The sequence below is a fragment of the Mytilus californianus genome, unplaced genomic scaffold (genome assembly GCF_021869535.1).
Source record: "Mytilus californianus isolate M0D057914Y unplaced genomic scaffold, xbMytCali1.0.p SCAF_14, whole genome shotgun sequence".
Classification (NCBI taxonomy): Eukaryota; Metazoa; Mollusca; class Bivalvia; order Mytilida; family Mytilidae; genus Mytilus; species Mytilus californianus.
Genome location: NW_026262626.1, coordinates 9,033,004 through 9,059,536, shown reverse-complemented (window position 1 = coordinate 9,059,536; position 26,533 = coordinate 9,033,004). Strand labels below are relative to the sequence as shown.

General features: G+C 32.9%; 1 protein-coding gene across 1 annotated transcript in view; it reads left to right on the top strand.

Moving 5' to 3' along the window:
* Positions 1 to 23,856, top strand: part of LOC127724886 (uncharacterized) — a 31,061-nt gene extending 7,205 nt beyond the window's left edge. Inside the window, exons 5-17 of the mRNA XM_052231888.1 lie at positions 1,258 to 1,419; positions 4,212 to 4,313; positions 7,614 to 7,669; positions 9,504 to 9,698; positions 10,361 to 10,548; positions 12,280 to 12,587; positions 13,670 to 13,926; positions 14,309 to 14,530; positions 17,950 to 18,160; positions 19,144 to 19,202; positions 20,377 to 20,668; positions 23,533 to 23,640; positions 23,821 to 23,856. Of these exons, the coding sequence (XP_052087848.1) occupies positions 1,258 to 1,419; positions 4,212 to 4,313; positions 7,614 to 7,669; positions 9,504 to 9,698; positions 10,361 to 10,548; positions 12,280 to 12,587; positions 13,670 to 13,926; positions 14,309 to 14,530; positions 17,950 to 18,160; positions 19,144 to 19,202; positions 20,377 to 20,668; positions 23,533 to 23,640; positions 23,821 to 23,856 (2,196 nt within the window). The remainder of the gene's footprint in view (positions 1 to 1,257; positions 1,420 to 4,211; positions 4,314 to 7,613; positions 7,670 to 9,503; positions 9,699 to 10,360; positions 10,549 to 12,279; positions 12,588 to 13,669; positions 13,927 to 14,308; positions 14,531 to 17,949; positions 18,161 to 19,143; positions 19,203 to 20,376; positions 20,669 to 23,532; positions 23,641 to 23,820) is intronic.
* Positions 23,857 to 26,533: the final 2,677 nt, after the last annotated feature.

Genomic DNA, 26,533 nt, shown 5'->3' with positions numbered 1-26,533 from the left:
ATTTTTCTAGTTTCATGACAATAACTTGTGTGTAAGTGTATGGATGTCTCTGACATTGTATCACAAGGTTCCATATCACAAAGGGAATGCTGGGATTGATTTTGGGGGTAATTGCCTCCAAATTTTAGGAATTAGGGGCCAGAAAGGGGCAAAAAACAAGCATTTTTCTAGTTTCATGACAATAACTTGTGTTCAAGTGTATGGATCTTTATGAAATTGTACTACAAGGTTTCATATTACAAAGGGAAAGCTGGAATTGAGTTTGGGGGTAATTGCCCAAAAAGTTTAGGAATAAGGGGCCAAAAAGGGGACAAAAATAAGCATTTTTCTAGTTTCCAGACAATAACTTGTGTTCAAGTGTATGGATCTCTCTGAAATTATACTGCAAGGTACCATACCACAAAGGGAAGGCTGGAATTGATTTTGGGGGTAATTCCCTCAAAATTTTAGTTATTAGGGGCCATAAAAGGGCAAAAAAACAAGCATTTTTCTAGTTTCAGGACAATTGCTTGTGTGTAAGTGTATGGATCTTTATGAAATTGTACTGCAAGGTTCCATATCACAAAAGGAAAGCTGGGTTTGAGTTTGGGGGTAATTGCCTTAAACGTTTTGGAATTTAGGGCCAAAAAGGGGCCAAAAAACAAGCATTTTTCTAGTTTCCAGACAATAACTTGTGTTCAAGTGTATGGATCTCTCTGAAATTATACTGCAAGGTACCATACCACAAAGGGAAGGCTGGGATTGAGTTTGGGGGTGATGAATCAAAAGGGGGTTCAAAAAATTTGGGGGGGGGATTTTTTTTTCCTTTTTTTTCTTTAAAATTTTCCATTTTAAATTGGTTATTTCTGATTTATATATAAAAGCAAATAATAATGATATGGTTTGAATAGGTAAATTAAAAATTTTTAAGTTCTAAGACCACTTTCATTCTGTGTCAGAAACCTATGCTGTGTCAAATATTTAATTACAATCCAAATTCAGTGCTGTATCAAGCTTGAATGTTGTGTCCATACTTACCCCAACTGTTCAGGGTTCGACCTCTGCGGTCGTATCAAGCTGCGCCCCAGCGGAGCATTTTATTCAAGACTAGCATTATATTGATTCATGTAAATATATTCCATTTGTTATGATAGCCACTTGTTTGCATAGTTTGAATTGTGCTTGTAGATGATCTTAGATATTTAATCGTAAGGCTTGAGGATTTGTTAAAGATTTTTTTCTCAAGAAATTGATGATATTTAAATAATATGTTCTCAGAAGGAAGAGGTGAACAAGCAGCAAGATGATGCTTACAAACAGAAAGATGAAAGTACCAAGCAGAAGGAAGCAGCATTGTCTGAGATGTCAAATGATAAGAAACAGCAAGAAAAGGAGAAGCCATACAATACTAGAAGCACAACTCAAGGGAACATTTCAAAGGTAGGTTTGATGGCAATGACATGACATATGTTTGTTGGTTTAATAAAAGATTGTGACAAAATCAAAAATATCACTCTGAAATTAAGAATTATCCCTTTCATGCCTCTGATCCTATAGATGTCTCAGCTCTTCAACGTTTATTTCAGATTCAAAACTGTTTTGGCCTCAAATCACACTGAATAGACATTGTTTTTAAATGCACTTCTGTTGCCAAAAATATGTTATTGTTAATATTTTATCAGTTATTATTATACCTTACATATATTTCAAACAATTCTATTGGGTAAAACGTTATCACGTGACATGAAATAATTCAGTTAATTTTCATTCAATTGCAAGGAAGAACGAATAACCCTAAAAATTTACACCAGCGTTGAATAACCCTATTATTCACCGGCGAATAACCTTTTTAGTTTGTTGATTTGTACTCATGAAAATGAAGTCACAGACGTAAATAAACAAAATGGCAACGTTGAAGTTACAGGAAGCCCATTGATCGAGAGAAGAGGAATAAGGCTTTTGACGTGCATCTTGTGCCGATGATATCTCTAATAACGGTCCTTTTCAGGGCCATCAATATTTTATAAAAAGAATCTACCTTTGTTGTACATACGAGAATTCTAAGACACAAATTACATGTATTTTTGAACGTCAACTTGTGTTTGTTACTGACTCAAGTAAGGGTAAGTGCTTTTACAATGATTCAAAATGCCCTTCCACTGTTAGTTCGGTATAATAAAACAATTGTGACCCCTTAGAAGCGATGAATATCCAAAATTGTCAACCCTTAAAAGTTATTTTACTTCGGGCTGCGCCCTCAGTGAAATAACCTTCTCATGTTGACAATTTTGGATATTCACCTTTTCAACGGGCCATAATTGTATATTGTTCCATGCAATGAACCAATCTATTTACGGAATTCCATAATGAGAAAGTCTTTGATTTAGACATTATATATGATTGATCCATACATCATTAACATGGAATTGGAAACTAAACAATGTAATTTATTTGTATAGATGTTGATTTTCTTAAATGGTCCATTGTGCTGTTCTTACATTTTCAAAGTTCAATTAGATTGTATGAATAAAATCTTCATATGTATTTAGCTGAGGAATCATGAAAGTTCTTTTTATACGACCGCAAAAATTAAAAATTTTTTGGTCGTATATTGGTATCACGTTGTTGTCGTTGTCTTCGTTGTCGTCAGCGTCGTCCGAAGACAGATGGTTTCCGGATAATAACTTTAGTATAAGTAAATAGAAATCAATAAAATTTTAACACAAGGTTAATAACCACAAATGGAAGGTTGGGATTGATTTTGGGGGTTATGGTCCCAAAGGTTTAGGAATTAGGGGCCAAAAAAGGGGCCCAAATAAGCATTTTTGCAGTTTCCAGACAATAACTTGTGTTTAAGTGTATGAATCTCTCAGAAATTATACCACAAGTTTCCATACAACAAAGGGATGGTTATGGGGGGATTATGGCTCAAACCATTTAGCAATTAGGGGCAAAAAAGGGGGGAAAACAAGGGTTTTTATGGTTAAAGGACAATTTAGACAATTTAAAAGCAGTGTAAGGGAGGTAATCCAATCCATTTAAAGAATACTGTTGTATATATGTTTGATTACCTCCCTTACACTGCTTGTAAATTATGTATTAAGAAATGATGATTGTCTTGAGATGATTAGCTGTAAATTTATTTTTAGAAGTTACTATTAATTAATATTAATTTTAACCATGACTGTATGTCATTTTATATTTTAATATTTTATGATGTATTTAAATGAGTAGTTATGGTTGCAAACTCCATTAGAAATTTTAATTGAGATTATTTTTGGAATAAGGGAAAGGGGGGAGTTGAAACATTTTTTTTTGGGGGGGGGGGTTAATAAGAATATAAGAATTTGTGGGGGGGCTTCAATTTTTCTCATTTCAGATTTCAGAAATTAGAAAGAAAATTTCTTCAAATATTTTTTTTTTTGGGGGGGGGGGGGGGGGGGGGCAATTCGCAACAGCATAGTGTATTGCACAAAAGCAAAAAATTGAATATATTATAAATTCAAATCATATAACCAGTTTTAAGTTCTTTGACTGCACTTATTCTGTGTCAGAAACCTATTATGTGTCAAATATTTAATTACAATCCAAATTCAGACCTGTATCAAGCGCGAATAATGTGTCCATTTTGGTCGCAACTTTTCAGGGTTGGACATCTGCGGTTGTATCCAGCTGCGCCCAGTGAAGCAATTTATTTTTCTCTGTGCTAAATTGATATTGAAGTCATTAAACCAAAAAAACACCTGACTTGGAATTTGAGATGGAAAATCCCAACTCAAAACCTAGTTACTGAAAACCATGAAAATCCTTCGTAGTATATTACACAGATGTCAGTGGGGTAATCTGATTAAGGGTATTGACAGTTGTAGGTTGGGGAAAATTAAACTGGTATTATTTCTATATAAAAACTTTCTTAGTTCAAGAAAAGATGAGTTTTGGTCAGAACTCTAGAAGTTTGTAAACAGTCATATATGTATATAAAATTGTAAAATACAAATTGTTTAAAATGTTGAATTTTAGAAAAACAAATACATGAAAAATTGGCATACTTTAGTCCTAATTAATCTCTAGCAATTTTGTTTTGATAAGTTGTTGATTGAGCCATTTTTCTTATGAAATTCGTATTTAGTTGTTGTCGCTGGATATTTAATGCACATCTTCTGTATTTCTTAATATAAAAATATAAAATTATGTAAAGCAATCACCAATCAACCAATCTTATATAATTTTAGAAAGACAAGGAAACAACAAATTTAGAAAAAACAAATGAAGGAAAAGCAGAAAATGAAAAACCTTATAATACAAGAAGTACTACACAAGAAAAGGAAACACAGGTATGTAAACACATGATTTATATAAAGTTTTGTTTGATGTGATAGTAAGTTGTTTTCTATTCTTTGCACAATTTGAATCAACAGAATATATATTAGGATATATGTCAGGCTCACAAAAAAAGAAGGTCACTTTGACCTATAATTTCTGTATTTCTCAATTTCTTAGAAGGGCAACAGAGTAAAGCTCTGTACTTTTCTCTGAATTAGTGACATTGTGTTTTAGGGTTTGGGACAAGTAATTTATTGAAGGGAATAATAGCTCTAAGCTTTCTTTACATAGGTTTGTTTGTTATTTAAATTGTTATTTGTGATCCCAATTGTTATTTGTTATTTCAATTGTTATTCGTTATCCCAATTGTTATTTGTTATTCCAATTGTTATTTGTTATTCCAATTGATATTTTTTATACGAGCGCAAACAATTTTGTGGTCGTATATTGGTATCACGTCGTCGTCCCGTCGTCTGTGTTGTCTGAAGACATTTGATTTCCGGACAATAACTTTAGTATTAGTAAATAGAAATCTATGAAATTTAAACCCAAGGTTTATAACCACAAAAGGAAGGTTGGGATTGATTTTAGGGGTTATGGTCCCAACAGTTTAGGAATTAGGGTCCAAAAAGGGGCCCAAATAAGCATTTTTCTAGTTTCCAGACAATAACTTGTGGAATGGTGTATGGATCTCTCTGAAATTATGCCACAAGTTTCCATACCACAAATGGATGGTTAGGATTGGCTTTGGGGTGTTATGGCTTAAACCGTTTAGGAATTAGGGGCAAAAAAGTCAGAAAAAACAAGGGTGTCCTGGTTAATGGACAATTACTTAAGTACAATGTTGTGTTTGAATTACCTTCCTTACACTGCTTTTAAATTATGTATAAAGAAATGTTGTATTGTCTTGAGGTGATTAGGTGTCAATTTATTTTTAGCTCACCTGGCCCGAAGGGCCAAGTGAGCTTTTCTCATCACTTGGCGTCCGTCGTCCGTCGTCCGGCGTCGTCCGTCGTCGTCCGTCGTCGGCGTAAACTTTTTACATTTTGAACTTCTTCTAGAGAACCACTGAATGGAATGAAACCAAACATGGCATGAATGTTCCTTATGAGATGCTGACCAAGTGTTGTTACTTTGTAGCGGATCCATCATCCAAGATGGCCGCCAGCGGGGGACTTAGTTTAACATAGGACCCTATGGGAAATACATACAAATGTCTTCTTTTAGAGAACCACTGAATGGAATGAAACCAAACATGACATGAATGTTTCTTATGAGGTGCTGACCGAGTGTTGTTACTTTGAAGCCGATCCATAATCCAAGATGGCCGCCAGCGGGGGACTTAGTTTAACATAGGACCCTATGGGAAATACATACAAATGTTTTCTTTTAGAGAACCACTGAATGGAATGAAACCAAACATGGTATGAATGTTCCTTATGAGATGCTGACCGAGTGTTGTTACTTTGAAGCCGATCCATAATCCAAGATGGCCACCAGCGGGGGACTTAGTTTAACATTGGACCCTATGGGAAATACATACAAATGTCTTCTTTTAGAGAACCACTGAATGGAATGAAACCAAACATGGCATGAATGTTTCTTATGAGGTGCTGACCAAGTGTTGTTACTATGAAGCTGATCCATAATCCAAGATGGCCGCCAGCAGGGGACTTAGTTTAACATTGGACCCTTAGGGAAATACATACAAATGTCTTCTTTTAGAGAACCACTAAATGGAATGAAACCAAATATGGCATGAATGTTTCTTATGAGGTGCTGACCGAGTGTTGTTACTTTGAAGCCGATCCATAATCCAAGATGGCTGCCAGCGGGGGACTTAGTTTAACATGGGACCCTACGAGAAATACATACAAATGTCTTCTTTTAGAGAACCACTAAATGGAATGAAACCAAACATGGCATGAATGTTCCTTATGAGGTGCTGACCGAGTGTTGTTACTTTGAAGCCGATCCATAATCCAAGATGGCCGCCAGCGGGGACTTTGTTTAACATAGGACCCTATGAGAAATATGTACAAATGTTTTCTTTTAGAGAACCATTGAATGGAATGAAACCAAACATGGCATGCATGTTTCTTTTGAGGTGCTGACCAAGTGTTGTTACTTTGAAGCTGATCCTTCATCCATGATGGCTGCCAGATGGGGACAATGTTTAACAAAGGACCCTATGGACAATACATACAAATGTCTTCTTTTAGAAAACCACATACTGAATGGATTGAAACCAAACATGGCATGAATGTTCCTTATGAGATGCTGACTAAGTTTTGTTACTTTGAAGCTGATCCTTCATCCATGATAGCCGCCAATGGGGGGGACTTCCTTTAACATAAGAACCTATGGGAAATACATACAAATGCTACTTCTAGAGGTGCACTGAATGGAATGAAACCAAAACATGGCATAAATGTTTCTTATGAGGTGCTGATTAAGTGTTGCTACTTTGTTGCCGATTTACTGTTCGAGATGGCCACCAGGATTTTTTATTAAATTACAGGACCAATATTAAACCAAATTTGGCCTCACTCATTATTAGGGTATCTGTTATGATTTTAATCTATTTTTACATGATTTCCAAAACCAAAGTAGAATCAGGTGAGCGACACAGGCTCTTGAGAGCCTCTAGTTAGAAGTTACTATTTTAATAATTTTAAAAATGCTGATTAAGGTATATTAATTTTAGCCATGATTATGTATGTAATTTTCTATTTTAAGAATTTTATGATGTTTTTAAATGGGATATTATGGTTGCAAACTCCATTGGTAATTCGATTTGAGTTTATGACCATATCTTGAGGAAAAGAATTTTTTTTGGAAAAAGGGGGTTGTGGTGGGGGGGGGGGGGGGGGACATTTTTTTCTCAAGATTTCAGAAATCAAAAAGAAAATTTCTTCAAAAATTAAAAGGGGGGGGGGGGTACAACTTAAGGGGGGGGTTTGAAAAAGAAGGGGGGTAAATTTAAAAAAAAAAAATTTGGGGGGGGGAGTTCAATTTGCAACAGCATAGTGTATTGCACAAAAGCAAAAAATTTAACATAAATTCAAATCATATAACCAATTCTAAGTTCTTTGACTACAGTTATTCTGTGTCAGAAACCTATTATGTGTCAAATATTGAATTACAATCCAAATTCAGCTCTAGACCTGTATCAAGCAGGAATATTGTGTCCATTTTTGCCCCAACTGCTCAGGATACGACATCTGCGGTCGTATCGAGCTGCGCTCGGTGAAGCAATTTATTATTTGTTATTTTAATTGTTATTTATATTTTCAATTGTTTATTTGTAGCAGAACTTGAACACCAACTCAACACAGACAAATAAGAATACTGGAGATGGAAAAAGGTGATTATTAAAGCATTTGAAAACTTAGAAATTTCTTTAAAATAAGAAAAGGAAAAAGGAAAAATTGGTATTTTTCAAATGCAAATGTTAGGTTTTTTATTCCAATATAAACAAGCTTTTTGATGTCAGTGTTTTTAAGTGAGCCATTGAAAATAACTGATTTATTTCATGATATTGATATAACTATAATATACATGTATGCATAGTTTATTTACCCTTGTTTTAAAAATTATAAAAGGAAATCTTTGTTTTTTATGGTCCAAAATATTTTAAATGAAGGTAAACATGCATGTATCTGACTGTATATGTTGACCAATTTTAATGTGATTTCTGTTTTTGGAAAAAAAAAATGTTTTGAAGCATAGTACAGAAACACAGTTTTACTACTTGAATGGCAGTAAGACAGTATATATATATCTATATACAAGTCTATATTGAAAACAACGTTCAAACCTATGATTGCGTTGGATAAAAACCGCAATTTTTATACGTGTGCATGCAAAACAAATATCTTGGTAGAGTGGTCTAAATACATCACAAACAACATTTTCCAAAAGACCAAAAAAGTGAAAAAGTATATTTTAACAAAACGCATTTGACTAGTAGGTCGAACAACGGATGTTCTTAAACCCTAATGACTGCCATGGCGATTGCCAAAAAAACGGATACCAGATGTAAAAATGGATCTTAATTATTAATTTAATACCAAACAGAAAACAATAAACTTGAGGAGAAGATGGTATACCGCAAACATGAGGTGCAAAAATTTGTACACCATATCCGGATTTCGACAATTAATGTCTCTTTAGTGATGTTAGGAATCGAAACAGTATTTGGAAGGCCATATAATTTACCTCAATTTGGGATTGACTCTTGAATTTTGAAGAGTCAAAATAGGATGAACAGATCATATAAACCTGAAGGCAAATATAATACAAGCCAAAACGAAAAAATATAAACAAGTCTAAATTGAAAACAACGTTCAAACCTATGATTGCGTTGGATAAAAACCGCAATTTTTATACGTGTACATGCAAAACAAATTTCTTGGTAGAGTGGTCTAAATACAGCACAAACAACATTTTCCAAAAAACCAAAAAAGTGAAAAAGTATATTTTAACAAAACACATTTGACTTGCAGGTCGAACAACGGATGTTCTTAAACCCTGCTGACTGCCATGGCAATTGCCAAATAAACAGATACCAGATGTAAAAAAGGATCTTAATTATTAATTTTATATCAAACAGAAAACAATAAACTTGCAGAGAAGATGGTATACCGCAAACATGAGGTGCAAAAATTTGTACACCATATCCGGATTTTGACAATTAATGTCTCTTCAGCGAAGTTAGGAATCGAAATGGTATTTGGAAGGCCATATAATTTACCTCAATTTGGGATTGACTCTTGAATTTTGAAGAGTCAAAATAGGATGAACGGATTATATAAATATATATATATGAATTAAAATAGAAGAAATGCCTTTTTTCTCTCACAGTGATTAGTATTTTTTCAGTTTTATATAACAAGTTTAAAAAAAAAAACAAATCAAACAATTGCTGTTGAAGTTAAAATAAGTGATGAATTCCGATAAATTATGGGAGAATTATCTGAGTCAATGTTTCCTACTGAACAATTTTAATGTCAGTTGCCAGAATTTTTTGGAAACTCTCTGCATCAATTAAAATAGCACCTACAGCTTGTCATGAAATAGGTAATCAGATGTTAGCTTTTTGCTGTTAATACAGTGTTTAAATTGTAAATACAATTTACAGACAAAAAATAATCATGTATGGTTTGAACACCTATAAACAATAATGCTTTTCATTTCAGTACACAGGAAAATAAAAGCACTGCTAACAAATCAAATGCTGTGTCGAAGAAAATTGAGTTTGCAGAAGTTTATTTCCATATCATTGTATCCCCAACGTTTTTACCTGACAACCAGAAAGGGGATGTCCATGTCTCATTTCAATCATCAACACTAGGTGGATGGAAATGTAAAAAACACAAAATGAATTTCAAAAGGCAAGTTTTTTATTACCTTTAGTTTTAAGCTCATCTGATTCTAAGGGACTTCTGAGTTTAAAGATTCATTCTTGTTGAGTTATAAAAAGGGTAGAGTGAATGTGCACAATGCCTACATACCAAAAATATATGACTGAAAATAGCCACAATTCAAAGGAACAGTTCTTTTTATTGCTTTTCTACATTGTAGTTTTATCTGTTTTTAACAGAAATTATTCCCTTTATTAGTGGTCAATTCAATGATAGAATCAGCCTCTCAAATGATTTGTAGCCAATGAAATAAACAAACAATGAAGTTTTTTTCACCCAAATTTTTTTTTCTCATTGTGTGATGGTATTTAAGCATAATCGCCTCTTTTCATACATTACAATGGCTAAACTAGGGAAAGGCATGTTTATTTTGAATAATGAATTTTGATCAGTGAAGAGCTGAGAACAAACAAACCACATGTTGATTATTAGATCAATAATGGGCTAGAAGGCAAAAAAAAAAATGGATTTGAGAAATTGCTATTGCAATATTATGTCAAAACTGCTTGAATGCCTGTTGGCTTTTTTTTTTCCTTATAAGTGACTCAGAATACCTTGGCTGCCATTCACTGATGACCTCAATAGAATATAAATATATATCCTTGAACTTGTTGAATTTTTGTCTCTTTCAGAATTCATGCTGATGGCCATCTTGAATATGAAGGTGTGGTAAAAATTCCAAAAGATATTTTGATGACACGTTTGTATTATTGTTACTATGTGGTTAAAAATGGCAATGAGGTTATTGAGGAGTACATTTATTGCCATTCATCAGAAGCAAAACATCGAACCTTGTCTGTGGAACATGGCAAAATGAGAGGTAAAACTGAATACTGTGTTAATATATATGAAACAACTGTTTAAATAAGAATCTTCTGTAGTATATTTTTTTAATTTTCATAAAATGCAAATTTTGAATGAACATTATTTCAAAATCAGTATAAGAATTTAGAATTTGTTTGTACATTTTATATGAATTTGGTTAAATATACCTACCATGAAAATACATTTTATTTATAGAATAGGTTTTGCTTATAACATGTTCTCATCTCAATTATATACCAGGTGATTAAATTTTAAACATCCACGAGATGTAATCACCTTAGGTCATAATTTCCTGTGTGATTTGATACCAGTTTTTGTGTCACTTACTATGAATGGTGCTGCAGGTTTTAGTTTTCATGAATGCATGCTAATCTGGTAACAATGTAACCTCTTTTTATATAGATAGATATTTTTATACAACCGCAAAAATTTTTTTGGGATCGTATAATGGTATAATGTCGTCGTCTGCGTCGTCGTCCGAAGACACATTGGTTTCCGGACAATAACTTTAGTTTAAGTGAATGGATCTCTATGAAATTTTTTTAAAAGGTTCAATACCACAAAAGGAAGGTTGGGATTGATTTTGGGGATGATGGTCCCAACTGTTTAGGAATTAGGGGCCCAAAAAGGGGCCCAAAACAAGCATTTTTCTAGTTTCAGGATAATAACTTGTGTATAAGTATTTCGATTGCTCTGAAATTGTACCACAATGTTTAATACCACAAGTAGAAGGTTGGGATTTATTTTAGGGGTAATGGGGGCCAACAGTTTAGGAATTAAGGGCCAAAAAGGGGCCAAAAACAAGCATTTTTCTAGTTTACAGACAATAACTTGTGTGTGTAAGTGTATGGATCTCTGTGACATTGTACCACAAGGTTCCATATAACAAAGGGAAGGCTGGGATTGAGTTTGGGGTTAATTGCCCCAAACATGTAGGAATTAGGGGCCAAAACAGGGCCAAAAACAAGTTTTTTTCTAGTTTCCAGACAATAACTTGTGTGTAAGTGTATGGATCTCTCTGAAATTGTACTACAAGGTTCCATACTACAAAGGAAAGGCTGGGATTGAGTTTTGGGGTTATTGCTCCAAGGGGGGTTTCAAAAAGTTGGGGGGGGGGGATTTATTTCCCAATTTTTTTAAGGGATTCATATTTTTTTTTCAAAATTTTTAAAATTTGAATTTTTGAAAAGTTTCAAGAAGTAATCTTCAATTGCACAGTATTGCGCAATGGATTTATAAGATCTTTGACCACATAAAAATTTTATCACAATCCAAATTCAGACAGTATCAAGCTTGAATATTGTGTCCAAATTTGCCCCAACTGTTCAGGGTTCGACCTCTGCGGTCGTATCAGGCTGCGCTCAGCAAAAGCATTTTATTGAAGGTATAATACCTTGATCTTATATGTATATGGATGACTTATGGTCCAAATATTCCCTTTTTCTGTTGTACTTGACCTTATTTATATGGTTCAATGACTTGATCAAAAATGTAATAGGTTCACTTGACCTGGACCTCATTTTTGCGGCTCACTGTTCAAAGTTTTCATTTACTATAAGTATCCTATTGGTAAACAAATATATTGGGTTTTGTTTGCATTCTTCAGTCCTAGTCAGTTAAACATGAAAGACATTTAAACATTTCTACTATTGTGATTTTAGAAAAAAAAATCCATCAAATATGGAACAGTGATTAGTAGCAAATGTTTTCTTGTCTTATTCAATAGATACCATTCATCAATTTGACGGAGTTATTAAGGATAAAGTAGAAAAAGACAAAAACAAAGGAATGATAAAAACCTTCAAAGGCTGGTTTGGTGTAGATGATTATAAGAAAGAGCTTAAGAAAGAAGCAGCCTTTTCATTCAAAGCATTGGCACCACAAGTACTGTTGTCAATAAAGGAAACTACTGGTGTAACAGGAGAAGAAATAATATTTTACATTGAAAGTTTGTTAGAAGGACTAGATTCAGCATATCGTGTTACTGCTGGATTATGGTATACAGGCAGAGAATTCCTGTCATACATGTCAAAGGTTTGTTACATGAATACAGTTATTATACCCCAGGCTAAAAAGTAGGGGAGATGTATAATTATACTCCCTCTCCTAAGGAGTTGGGAATACCTGTGCTTTTGTATGTCTGATATTTTGGTCATTATTTTCTAAGGACCTACAAATCAGAGTTTCCTGACATTTACAATGTAGTAGCAAGCTTCAAGTGAGCATGTTCTACAGTGCATTTCATTTTCACATTCATCCTTCATCAACCTCATGTTCACTGAATACTTAAAATTGAGAATGGAAATGGGGAATGTGTCAAAGAGACAACAACACCACCAAAGAGCAGAAAACAGCTGATGGCCCCCAATGGGTCTTCAACACAGCGAGAAAATCCCGCACCTGGAGGCGGGCTCCAGCTGGCCCCTAAACAAATATGTGTACTAGTTCAATGAAAACTAAACTACTAAAATGCCTTTTTATATCAATTAGAAAAAAAAAGTACTAAGAAAAAAGTGCAATAGAAATAATTTTTAAAAATATGCACTTATACAACATATCTTAAAAGATACAATGGTGATAAATAATCAGTACATGTAATATTGATTAAAATACAGTAGACCTGACTTATTCCTTGGTGAAAAAAATGACCTCTTTTGATTGGTTACATTCCCAATGGCTTAACATTGATACACTTGAATGTCACTAAACATAAAAATTAGACTGCAAGGTACAGTTATACTTCCACTCTAGGTCACTAAATATTTTATTTGTAATTTTTCAGTGTTACTTCAATTTGTCCTTATTTCAACTGCTATCAGTGTATATAATTTATATTGTTTACAATGTATTAAGGGTGGCACATGCTTTAATAGGATAACAAGTTTTCACACAATATGAAGATCTGTGACAACTCCACATAGCATATGCAATAGCCAAATGAAAAACACATTATATAATGGGACAACTTTATGTAATTACAATGTCATATTTGCATCCAATATCCTTTCATCAGTAATTTTTACAAATACAAAAAGTTCTACTAATTTATGTATATTTCATGGAGATCTTATAAATATGGTGAAAGATTGAATAACTTTGATTTATTTTTACAACAGGAAATACACAATTTCATAGCGGGACAGTTAAGTAGATTATATGAGAAGAAAAAATCAAAAGTTGATGATGAAGACCATGTCTTACACTTGTCAGCTGCTATTGCCTTCATTTCCTTGAAAGATACTTATGGTGTTCAGCTGACAGATGTAGAAGATGATAACCTGTGTAGAGCTCTTTTGCCTATTTTGAATGACAGAAAACAATGTCCTGAATTTGAAGGATTAAAAGACTACTTTCCAAAGACAAAGAAAAGAATGTATGTATATTTTCATGTAGCCTTCTTTTGGGGTAAAAGATTGCTTTTAAGCCATTAAAAATCGGATGGACCATGTATTTTAAACTAATTTTTTTCTTTCTACCAAATTTTTTTACAGATTACAGATGAAAGTACCAAAATTTATTAAAAAAAATTAATGTTTTTTTAGTTTGTTTCCATGTTACTATTGTCACAATCCTTGTGTTATTCAGGAAACTGGTTTCTATCAAATATATTATTTCCCTGAGATATATCTTGTGTGATTAAACTCAAATTGGTCTCTGAAAATAAAACTGGATTCGATTCCTGCTACGATTGAGAAAAATCATAAGTTAAAAGGTACGAATATACATTGTTTTAAAGTTTCTGTTTTCTATTGTAGAACATCCTCATTGTTGAAGGTAATGAAACAGTTTGCATCAGACACAAACAAGTCCTGTATGTTATTTTGTGTTCCTCTTTTACATTATCTGTATGATAAATATGTACCTTATCAAGCTGCCACCCCTAGGGTGAACCACGAAGATGCAAGGCCGGAATGGTGGGGCACTGCAGAATTTGACGACCAGCTTAAAATGTTTAAAGGGAAATCTAAATGGGACAGGTAAATTTGCAGGTTTAGTTTTTTGCATCCTACGAAAGAAATTCATTCTTTTCTATGCAGTTTCAATATAAAGTGGTCCGAGTACACAGTTATTTCGTAGTGCATTTCTTTTAGACAATAAATGAAAATTAAAAAAATCCCACCTGCGCTTTCTCAATAATATTTTTACAGTGTGTTGTACTACTTTTGGGACAAATTATATCAAAATTATAGAAAACTTCATCGGCTCTAACTCAAAATATGGACAATTTCATGTTAAGGGGGTCTTCAAATCTTTTGACAGCTTCCGAAGTGCTAATTTTTAACATTTTTCAGCTGGACCAAATCACTACTTTACTTTAAAATTCATGACCCAAATTTTTTTACAGTGTCATTTCACCCCCCTACTTACTATTTGAGTCATAAAACATGGAGAAATAAATTTGGAAGGGGTATAAAAAAAATCGACAAGTAACACACTGTCCACACTAGGGACTATATTCGTGGACAACGAAAATCAAAGGACGATAACTGTGTACCCGGACCAAGTAGGACATTAAGTCAATGCAGAAGTGTCAACTTTTTATATGACCGCAAAAAAATTTTTGTGGTCGTATATTGGTATGACGTTGGTGTCGTCGTCGTCGTCCGAAGACACATTAGTTTTCGCACTCTAACTTTAGTTTAAGTGAATGGATCTCAATGAAATTTTACCATAAGGTCCAATACCACAAAAGGAAGGTGGGGATTGATTTTGGGGGTTATGGTACCAACAGTTAAGGAATTAGGGGCCAAAAAGGGGCCAAAAATAAGCATTTTTGTAACTTCCAGACATAACTTGTGTGTTAGTGTATGGATCTCTCTGACATTGTACCACAAGGTTCCATATCACAAAGGGAATGCTGGGATTGGTTTTGGGGGTAATTGCCTCCAAATTTTAGGAATTAGGGGCCAAAAAGGGGCAAAAAACAAGCATTTTTCTAGTTTCATGACAATAACTTGTGTGTAAGTGTATGGATCTTTATGAAATTGTACTACAAGGTTCCATATCACAAAGGGAAAGCTGGAATTGAGTTTGGGGGTAATTGCCCAAAAAGTTTAGGAATTAGGGGCCCAAAAAAGGGGCAAAAAACAAGCATTTTTCTAGTTTCATGACAATAACTTGTGTGTAAGTGTATGGATCTTTATGAAATTGTACTACAAGGTTCCATATCACAAAGGGAAAGCTGGAATTGAGTTTGGGGGTAATTGCCCAAAAAGTTTAGGAATAAGGGGCCAAAATGGGGCCAAAAATAAGCATTTTTCTAGTTTCCAGACAATAACTTGTGTTCAAGTGTATGGATCTCTCTGAAATTGTACTGCAAGGTACCATACCACAAAGGGAAGGCTGGGATTGATTTTGGGGGTAATTCCCTCAAAATTTTAGTAATTAGGGGCCATAAAAGGGCAAAAAAACAAGCATTTTTCTAGTTTCAGGACAATAACTTGTGTGTAAGTGTATGGATCTTTATGAAATTGTACTGCAAGGTTCCATATCACAAAGGGAAAGCTGGGTTTGAGTTTGGGGATAATTGCCCTAAACGTTTAGGAATTTGGGGCCAAAAAACAAGCATTTTTCTAGTTTCCAGACAATAACTTGTGTTCAAGTGTATGGATCTCTCTGAAATTGTACTGCAAGGTACCACACCACAAAGGGAAGGCTGGAATAGAGTTTGGGGGTGATGAATCATAAGGGGATTCAAAAAATTTGGGGGGGGGATTTTTTTTTCCTTTTTTTTCTTTAAAATTTTCCATTTTAAATTGGTTATTTCTGATTTATATATAAAAGCAAATAATAATGATATGGTTTGAATAGGTAAATTAAAAATTTTTAAGTTCTTAGACCACTTTCATTCTGTGTCAGAAACCTATGCTGTGTCAAATATTTAATTACAATCCAAATTCAGTGCTGTATCAAGCTTGAATGTTGTGTCCATACTTGCCCCAACTGTTCAGGGTTCAACCTCTGCGGTCATATCAAGCTGCGCCCCAGCGGAGCATTTTATTAATTTATGAAGTTAATTAATGACCGCTAAAGAAAACTTTTATTAAAAATTAATTATATTTGTATTAAAACTTATGAAATGATTTTTGCAATTACATTTAACCTTCTTTTTACCAAAAAAAAAATTAAATGTTTTAAAATTTATTAAAATTAACCTTCAAATTAAACAAATATTAATCCATTTCATGTAACTAAAACTAAACATGTAGCTCCAGCACTGTATGCTATGTAAACAAACGACTACATGAACTTACAATTAAATAATGATGAAAGTGGGAGAAATAGAGAGATTTGAGTTTCTATCGAGAAAATTTTCCATATTTCGAAATAAAAATGTAATTGTAGAATCCCACTGATATTTGGAGAGTGATTGTGTTTAGCAACAATTTGAACTGTAAGATATTCTTTATTTTAGTGTTGTCATATTGAACGGTTTTGCCTAACTGGTTACTCGGATAATCTTTCCACTGATTAACCGGTAGTTCAGTTGATGTTTAAAGGCCTTATCTACAGTACTCTACAAATGCATGTTTTTATGATACAATAAATTGAGGTTCATCCTTGGGCATTGTGAGGCTTGGCTTTAATCATTCCTTGTGAAGTTTTACTAGTAATACTACCATATCAACTATGGCCTTTGTAACAACTTCAGATTGAGAAGATGAAAATCTTCTTGATCTCGTCGAATTGAGAATGTCTGAAACCATTGATTGTTTCATTTTCTCTGGTGTCTCAGAAAATTCTGTAGATTGTTTTAATTTAGATGATTAAACTAGTTACTAGTACCAACCATTATACATTAAATCCAGTTTGCATTCACCATTTTTGAGTCAGCATTTTGTTTAAAGTATGACAAATCCTTGGACGATGGAGGTTGCATATTTATATGTAGGCCTACACAATATTAAATAAAAAATGAAATGAAGTAATTAGTAGAACTTCATCGTCTTACAACAGTTACTGTTCAAAATACATGTATGCTAATTATGTTTACTTAAGATCTTGCCCCAAGCATGATAGACAAGTTGTCCTTATGCTAAATAATTTTGTAAAGTCAGAATGTTTTCAGGTAAACAGTTGCAATCAATAAACTGGCCAATTGATCTGTCAAATTAATTACCATGACGATAATTTTATAATTCAACAAAATTTGTTAATGATTTTAATACACATTTATATCAAATCTATTAAAATTGAAAAAGGTCAGGTTAGTGTTTTTGGTATTCGATACTAGATCCTTCCGACGGTTAACTGATTAACCATTGACAACACTACTTTATTTCAAGTGAAGACATTATGTAAAAATTATTGGGTACTTTTCTGTGATAAAGAAGAATTTTATTTTCATTAAATTACTAAACAATTAGTTTTAAATGATTCTTTTAATATTGTACAGGAAAAGGAGTGAACTTACGCAGTTGTTGGCACCATACTTTAAAGTGGACTATTTATTTCCAAGAACCTTTTTAGCATGTGTGAATTTTTTCCATGTAACAGAAGTTGTTAACCTAGAGTTGCTGCCTCCAGATGCTGTTCTTGCAACACTCTGTTTTCACATCAAAGCTGATTCCCATACTGGAAATTATGTTACAAAAGAAAAGGCTACGGTAGAGTATTATTTATTATTAAAGTCTGTTTTTTATTTGAAATACTTAGAGATTATAAGCAGTCTTGTATTTCAATTTTATCATCTGTCACCACAATCATAATTTTATTTAACTCAAATTAAATATTTTCAAAATATTTGGAAATATGCAAGTCATCAAAATAATTTAGAAGGTGTACTCTAAAAGTCAGTTATCTTAAATATTTCTGTCAGTACTGTAAATGAAACATATCTGTTAAATTACTATACCCAACTCTAGGAGAAAAAAATGTATTTACCTTATCTGTCCATCTGTTTTGTCTGTCCATTCATCCAACAAATGTTTCTATCACAATTTCTCATGAACTACTGGATTAATGGCATTATCATTCTATTTTCTTTTGACCGAAACTTTCTTAAGGCAGTTATGAAATATGATAAAGTTAAACTATAGTAAATGAAAATGAGTAAATCTGTTGATTGTGAGTCCATCTGTCTGTTTGTCAATCTGTTAGTTTGTTTTCCCATATCAGGTTAAAGTTTTGATTTAGGACAGTTTGTGGTCACATGATCTTGAAACTTAGTACACATGTTCATTATGAAGTGAACTGTTAAATATATATACCAAATCATGGTTTCGACCAAAATTTCAATGTTCACTGATCATGGAAATGTGGTAAGGCTAGCAGGGCATCTTGTCCTATTGACACATATTATTGTTCTAAATGAAACAGTCATGTGAACAATCTTTTCTTTTTTTGAATTAAAGAAGCTATTGAGGCTTAATACTTTCTTTGTAACATTCTTATCATATGAGGTATGTATGAAATAGAAATTTTACTTCCTTGTTCTGTGAATTCTGATTTTAGCTGCCTCTTGGAAAGTTTTCACTCAAAGCATATGTAACATGAGAACATGCAGGCTGAGGTGAACCTGTAGAATAAGTTTTAAAGTTATTTACAGCTGCTTTCAGATTTATATCTTTCTTTTGTTTTTCTTTTACAGGGTGCCATAAAAACTCTAGAAAAACTGTCATCTATACTGTTGAAATTGGCTCAAGATTGGTAAGTATTAAAGTTCTATGGACTATTCTCTGAAAGTTTGATTGAATGTTGCTGCTGAATTCATTACAGTGTGCAAGGTAATGGATTTATTTTTGATATTAATTTATTCAAACCCAGTATATTGTATTACCTTCTTTGTCAATGATAAGATAATGAAAAATGAATTATGTCAAAACATTGGTGTTGTCTCTTCTTCTGTGAATGTTGAACAAGGATTGACATAGATGTTACATCAGTTATGAATTTAGGACTAAGATCTTTTCTTCATAATGCCTGTTGATCAGGTGTGTTTTGTGCGTTAGGGTTTCATGATGACTTACAGATTGTGTTTGCCATTTTCCCTGTTGACAAATGCAATTTTGGTGAAATTGCACCACTTGGACTTATAAAGAAGGAGGTGCAATAAGGCCTCTTGTAATGGTATTGTTACTGTCTACTACAAATGAAGCATATACTTGGAAAAATAGCTGTAATGAAAACAAAAATTCTTCAATGAATAGCTGTAGCTGTATAAGCAAAGTTTAATATTAGATGAAAGATATATACTTCATATATTGGAATGTTGCATATAAATGGAAAGTTTACAATGTGAAAATTGACATCATCTACCTTTAATCTGTCTTATTTTTGGGGGTAAACAACATATTGCACAGTGAACACAGGATATCTTGTGAAAAAATTGACATCACCTACATTTAATCTGTCTTATTTTTTTGGGGAAAACAACATATTGCACACTAACACATGATATCTGTATCTTATGTATGACTTTTGCAACCCTGGTGTGTAAATATTATTTATTGGTTCTGTATAATACTAAGAGTTTATCTGTCAAGTTAAGACAGTATTTTCTAGATTTCTGTTCTGCCTATTGGGATCTATAATATGATGACATTACCCCAATTAATGCAGATGTAGCTTGGGCAACATGTATCAAAGAATTTCATATGAATCGCTGCATGGGGCCATCTTGAACTTGCAGATAATTATGAGCCTTTGCTCTGTGTTGAAGACCTTAGTTAGACTTTTCAAGGAAGAATGGCAATACAAACAATGTACCTTATTTTTAAAAGTTTTTAGCAGTTGATGAAGGAATTTTATGTCACGAATTAATACATTTTGGCATATATTCTAAATATAAAATCTAAGAGCAGGATTTAATGTTATATTACAGTGACTTAACAATTGAGACACCTCTGAGAAATTACAAAATTGCTGGCAATATTCTGGACCTAGTAGGTACCAAATATGTAGCAGAAGATTATAAATCACCTCTATGCATCGGTGTAGCTGAAGTTTTCTTTATATCCATTGATTGGTTTGAAAGATGCCTCAAAAGGAGACAGGCACAGGGCAAAACTGGAGCCTATACAGACCATCTTTTAACTTTCCAAAAACACAGAGAGAGATTAAAGAACATCATGATCAATGAGCGTTACTATGGATATGAAGAATATTTCTTGAGGGTAAGATTATGGATAGGAAGGACAATGTTAAAATACAAGAAAATTCAAGAATTATGTTTAATATCTTTCCATTGGACTTCTTGTGGGGTGATTGGGTTATTCTTATGATGTAAGAATTTGCAATACCTTGATTGTTGAGAAAGTTCATGTACTACTTCTAACAATTTAAGATTTTACATGCATGCCTGTATTTGATGATGGTGTGCTGCACTTTTTGGGAAAGAAATTTAATTCAAAATACACTTCAGTCGATAAAAATTGAAATAGGAAGGTTTTGTGTCTAACAATTTTCATAATTTAGCAATTCAAACATTAAATTTTTGTCCTTATTAATAATGTTGTCTTTTCTCAGTATCCTAGTAAATATTTTGTTATAAATAAGGCAGTTAGTTTTCTCAATTGAATTGTTTCATATTTTTCATGTCGGGCCTTTTATAGCCAACTATACAGTATGGGTTTTTAAAGCAATTGCTTTCATGCTATAGCATATAGCCATCTTTGTGACCCAGATCGATCAAACCAAAGTTTTTGAAATGATAAAACTGATTCCTTGTCTGTCATTCTAAAAATCCTCTGTATGTTTTCTAATGGAATGGAATACATTTATTGGAACAATTGAAAAACAACAGTGGGTTTGTGAAGTTTCAACATGTGTTGTTGTAGATGTATTTTTGTAAGAGGACAACCGTTTGACTAAGAAGGCTGAGTGAGAAAGTGCTTTTTTTATACCTGCGATTTCCTTCTTGAGACGTTTCATCAAAATATTGAAGCATGTCAGTTGTTGATTTGATATTGAAAATTTGCCTGAATTATACCTTATACGGTTAAATGTTATTTAATTCATATTTCTTTTTTGAAAGAGGTCAAGTTGCTCTTGTTTATTTATAAAATCTTCGTTCATTCATAAAATTATCGTAAAATCACTATGCACGTTATAGTGATCTTGAGACATTGTCAAATGTCATAATGACCCTACACAATGCATGACCATCGTCTTTTCATTTGATGGTTTAAAAATAGATCTCTCTAGCATTGACCGTGTACCAGTTTGGTCGTTTTCATAGGGCGCCCTTTCCCGACTGACACCCTGTACTCTTTTAATTCACCCTGCCCGATTTTGTGAATTTGTACACAGACAAAATATTGTCTGACTTTGAACTTATCCCCAGGTAGACAATCATTATCAGCCAATCAAAATTGTTGTTTCTCGTGATTATTGGGCTGTATTTAATCAGCCAATCAAAATTGGTGTTTCTCTTGATTATTGGGCTGCATTGCAAGTTAACATTCTAAATTTTGAACTTGTTTGGAACATCGGAATTGTACAAATCGTGATCATGGCAGATGAATTTTCATCTGGAAGAAGGTTCAGAAAAGCACTGCTGATTTACAAAATTGAAAGATACAGTACTCAATTTTATTTTATTATTAGTACTACCTTAATACTATTGTCTTATTTCTATTACAATGCCCAGCCAGGAAAGATGTTTTGAAAGAAGGATTAGAAAAAAGTAAAGAAACAAACAGGAGTTTGAATGACTTCTTTTGTACTACATGAGTGTTTTAAATATTTGATTTTCAATCCTATGCAAAAAATCATCAAGCATATTGACAATGACTTCATGAAACTTTTAACTGTAAATTAATTTCTATTTTTAAAATCTGTTGCTTTATTTTTTTACGGGATTATGTCATTAGTAATGAAAGGGGTTTAGCGTTAGCCAGTTCTTAGATAAATTTCAGAAGCCGGTCCCATCTTCAAATCTTTAATCAGTATGTATGAATGCATGATTCTTATTGTAAAAAACTATAGTTCGGTAGAACACTTGTGTCAGGAAAGTTAAAATCATCAACTCAATGGTTAAATTTAAACCAATTATGATATACTTAAAATTAAGATAGAAGCAATAGAGATAATGAAGCCAGGTGCATGGATTGTAATGTTAATAATTGTTCAGTAATAAACACTCTACAAGGGGATAATCTGTTTTGTCTTTTTCGGGAGTTATATATTTCCACAAATATATTTGCCTCCCCAGAAGCCAGGTAAACAGGTCGTCACCTGTTAAAACATTGTAAAAATGACTTTCTGCTAGATAAGTCTTATATTGATTTAAAGTTAAAACATCATTACTTCTCACTAGATAAGACCCCTCTCAGGTTTAATTCTTTTACATGTGGATGAAAAATAAAAGTCGCAAACACATTAACTAGGCAGCAATTGCTTTAACAGTCTTTAAGGCTTTGATTCTCATTGTTGAAGGCTGTACAGTTGCCTACAATTGCTTACATCAACTTCATTTAAACTTTGGTGGATAATTGTCTCATTGGCAATCATACCTCATCTCCTTATTTTTATATTGGGTAGGTAGTTTTTTTTTCTTTTTTTTGGCCAACAACATAAGTTACATGTTTTAGACAAGGAAATGATGTTAGAGCAGGAAAAAATCTTTAAAAATTTTTTTAACTGATTTATGTCAAAAAAAATTTCTGTTAGGCTGCATTTTATGTTGGTAGGAAGGCAACATCAAAGAATCAAAATTTTATTTTTGGCCTGAAGTCTGGACCAACTTGATTGTCAAAAACAGTGATGTTGACATATTGCGACAGCATTTCTGACTTTGTTCATTTACCTTTCTGTTACTGAACATTTTCTAATAATAAAAAAAAAAAGTTGCATACTATAGATATGTTAAGGTCCTGATTTCAATTAAGTTTGAAGCCTTTATGTGCTCTGAAAATGAAAGTGAATTATTGTGAAAGTAAAGGATCTTGAATAATAGATGTCCTGTAAGTATGAAATAAAAATTAAAAAAAAAAAGATCAGATTCCATTTATATTAAATTGGTAGATTATATTTCTAGGTCTGGAATAGAGCTTTGGAGGTGAGAATTCCAGATGGAGAACTCAAAGATGCTTACATTAAATTTTTGAGAGATGAGTTGAAACAAACCCTTGAGAAATGTTCAACGGTAAGTTCATCATTTTATTTTTGTTGCATAACCACAAGATGGCCACAATGATGAATACAATTTTTCAATTACCATCTTAGACTGGTACATCCCATTTTCTGACTACAAGTTTTTTTTTAATGCCTGGATAAGCAAAGTATCTTCATGATAAACATAATTTTTGAAACTATTTTGTTTTAGATTTTTGATAATTGTGGATTCATAAGTATTTGCTAGATATTATTTTTTTTTGAATAATGTGTGTAGACAAACTATGAAACTATGTTTCCAAATATAAAAAAAATTCTGAATGATTAAAGAGGAGAAATTGATAAGAAACAGAATTAAATTTCTTGAAGTGTAAAATATAAAATGTCAATTTTCACATTCTTATCGAAATGTGATCATTTATTTATAGTTACATTTTTCATAATTTCACACAAGATACTTTCAGAATTTATTATTTGAACTCACTCCAAATACTTTGACTATTCCACTTTGAATTAAAACTTCTTAAACAACAGTCAGAGTTTTCATTATGTATGCTTGAAAAGAATGGAATTTACCTCTTTCATTCAATCCCCCCCCCAAAAAAAAAACAACAAAAAAAACCCCCTCAAATATCCATCAGACAGAGTAATACTGGACATTTACTGCCTTTGAAATGTCTTTTGGGGCATTATAAGGACTCATTAATACACTTATTCATTATGTTTATGATTTCCACATACCTTTAGTTTGATGCACTAAGGTTAGGTTAAAACAGATTATTTGTTGACCAATTTTGGAAAATATTAGAATCTGGTATATTCTGGGTTGTCGCAAAGTTTCATATTGAAATGAAAGACTTTCTTTTTAGCTCACCTGACCCAAAGGATCAAGTGAGCTTTTCTCATCACTTGGCATCCGTCGCCTGTTAAATTTTCCAAAAATCTTCTCCTCTGAAACTACTAGGTCAATGTTAACCAAAGTTGGCCACAATCACCATTAGGGTATCTAGTTTAAAAAATGTGTCCGATGACCCTGCCTGCCAGCCAAGATGGCCAAGATGGATAAAAATAGAATATAGGGGTAAAATGCAGGCTTATATCTCTGAAACTAAAGCATTATAGCAAATCTGACAGGGTAAAAATGTTCATCAGGTTTAGATCTGTCTGCCCACAAATTTTCAGACGAATCAGACATCCTGTTGCTGGGTTGCTGCCACTGAATTGGTAATTTTAAGGAAATTTTGCAATATTTGGTTATCATCTTGAATATTATTATAGATAGAGATAAAATGTAAACAGCAATAATGTTCAGCAAAGTAAGATCTACAAATAAGTCAGCATAACCAAAATTGTCAATAGACCCCCTTAAGGAGTTATTGCCCTTTAAAGTCAAATTTTCACAATTTTTCGTAAATTTTTGTAATATTTTACAAAAATCTTCTCCTCTGAAACTACTGAGCCAAATTTAACCAAACTTGGCCACAATCATCATTAGGGTATCTAGTTTAAGAAATGTGTCCGATGACCCTGCCTACCAACCAACATTGCTAAAAATAGAACATAGGGGTAAAATGCAGTTTTTGGGATACAAGTGCTGTCAGGCAATCTGTAGACTTTTACCATTGACTCCCTTCCAAGACGCTCACGTCAACCGTTTTGTGTTTACATTAATAGGAACAACTCAGATTCTTAAGATTGTCCTGTTATAAAATGAAAAAACAAGTATTTAGTATTTTACTGAGAAATTAAAATGGACTCAGTTATTTGTAATGGGGGAAAGTAATTTAGACATCAATGAACATGATGAATAGCTTTTTTTTTTTTAACAAGACATCAATGAATAGCTAGTATTTTCCCTTAAACATGTTTAATGTATTAAATGAACAGTGAACATAATCAAGAAATGCATCAGAAGAAAAAGGTTGATTATTTCATACTGACAGAAGATACAGAAGCATGAGTAGCAAAATCTCATGTACAAAAAATTCGTAAGGGTTCCGCGGAACCCAGTGTCTCGCCTACTTTTGCTGTTAATCGCAGGCTCAACAAAAATGAGGAAAAAAATTAATAAAAATATTCCTCTCTATACTATCTTTTGATTGTAAGTAGCTTCTGTCCAAGTTTGGTAAAAATCCAGGATAGTTTATGAATCTAATAAATGATTTAAAAACTTAAACTGCAGACTGTATGTAATGTTAACGGGAAGAAAAACTAAGTCCATTTATAAGAAAAATACGGAAAAAATGGAACAAAATATTTACAAAATTTACTTCTGGATACTAGCTTTTAATCAGAAACAAGCTTCTGTCCAAGTTTGGTAGAAATCCAGGATAGTTTAAGAAAGTTATTAAAATTTGAAAAACTTTAGCCACAGAGTGAATATTTGTGGCCGCCGCCGCCGCCAACAACGACGACGAAGACGACGCCGACAACGGAATGTAGGATTGCTATGTCTCACTTTTTCGACAAAAGTCGAAAGCTCGACAAAAATGTATGGAACTTATAATTTGGTATGCTAGAAATGATACATAAAACTCGTCAGTGGCATATGAATCAAAACAGTAAGAAAGTCGAATCAAATACTAAGTTGAAAGTTGAAGAACATAAAAAACAGCGTTTAGTTTAATCCATTTTTTTTTTTGCCGAGCCTGTGACTTTTGTGGCAAAAGCGAGACATAGTGATCCTACATTCTGTCTGTGTCGTCGGCAGCGGCGTCCACAAATATTCACTCTGTGGTTAAAGTTTTTGAAATTTTAATAACTTTCTTAAACTATCCTGCATTTCAACCAAACATGGACAGAAGCTTGTTTATAATCATTAGATAGTATCCAGAAGAAAATTTTGTAAAAAAAAATCCTATTTATCCATATTTTACTCATATATGGACTTAGTTTTTCTGCCAGTTAACAAAACATTCACTCTG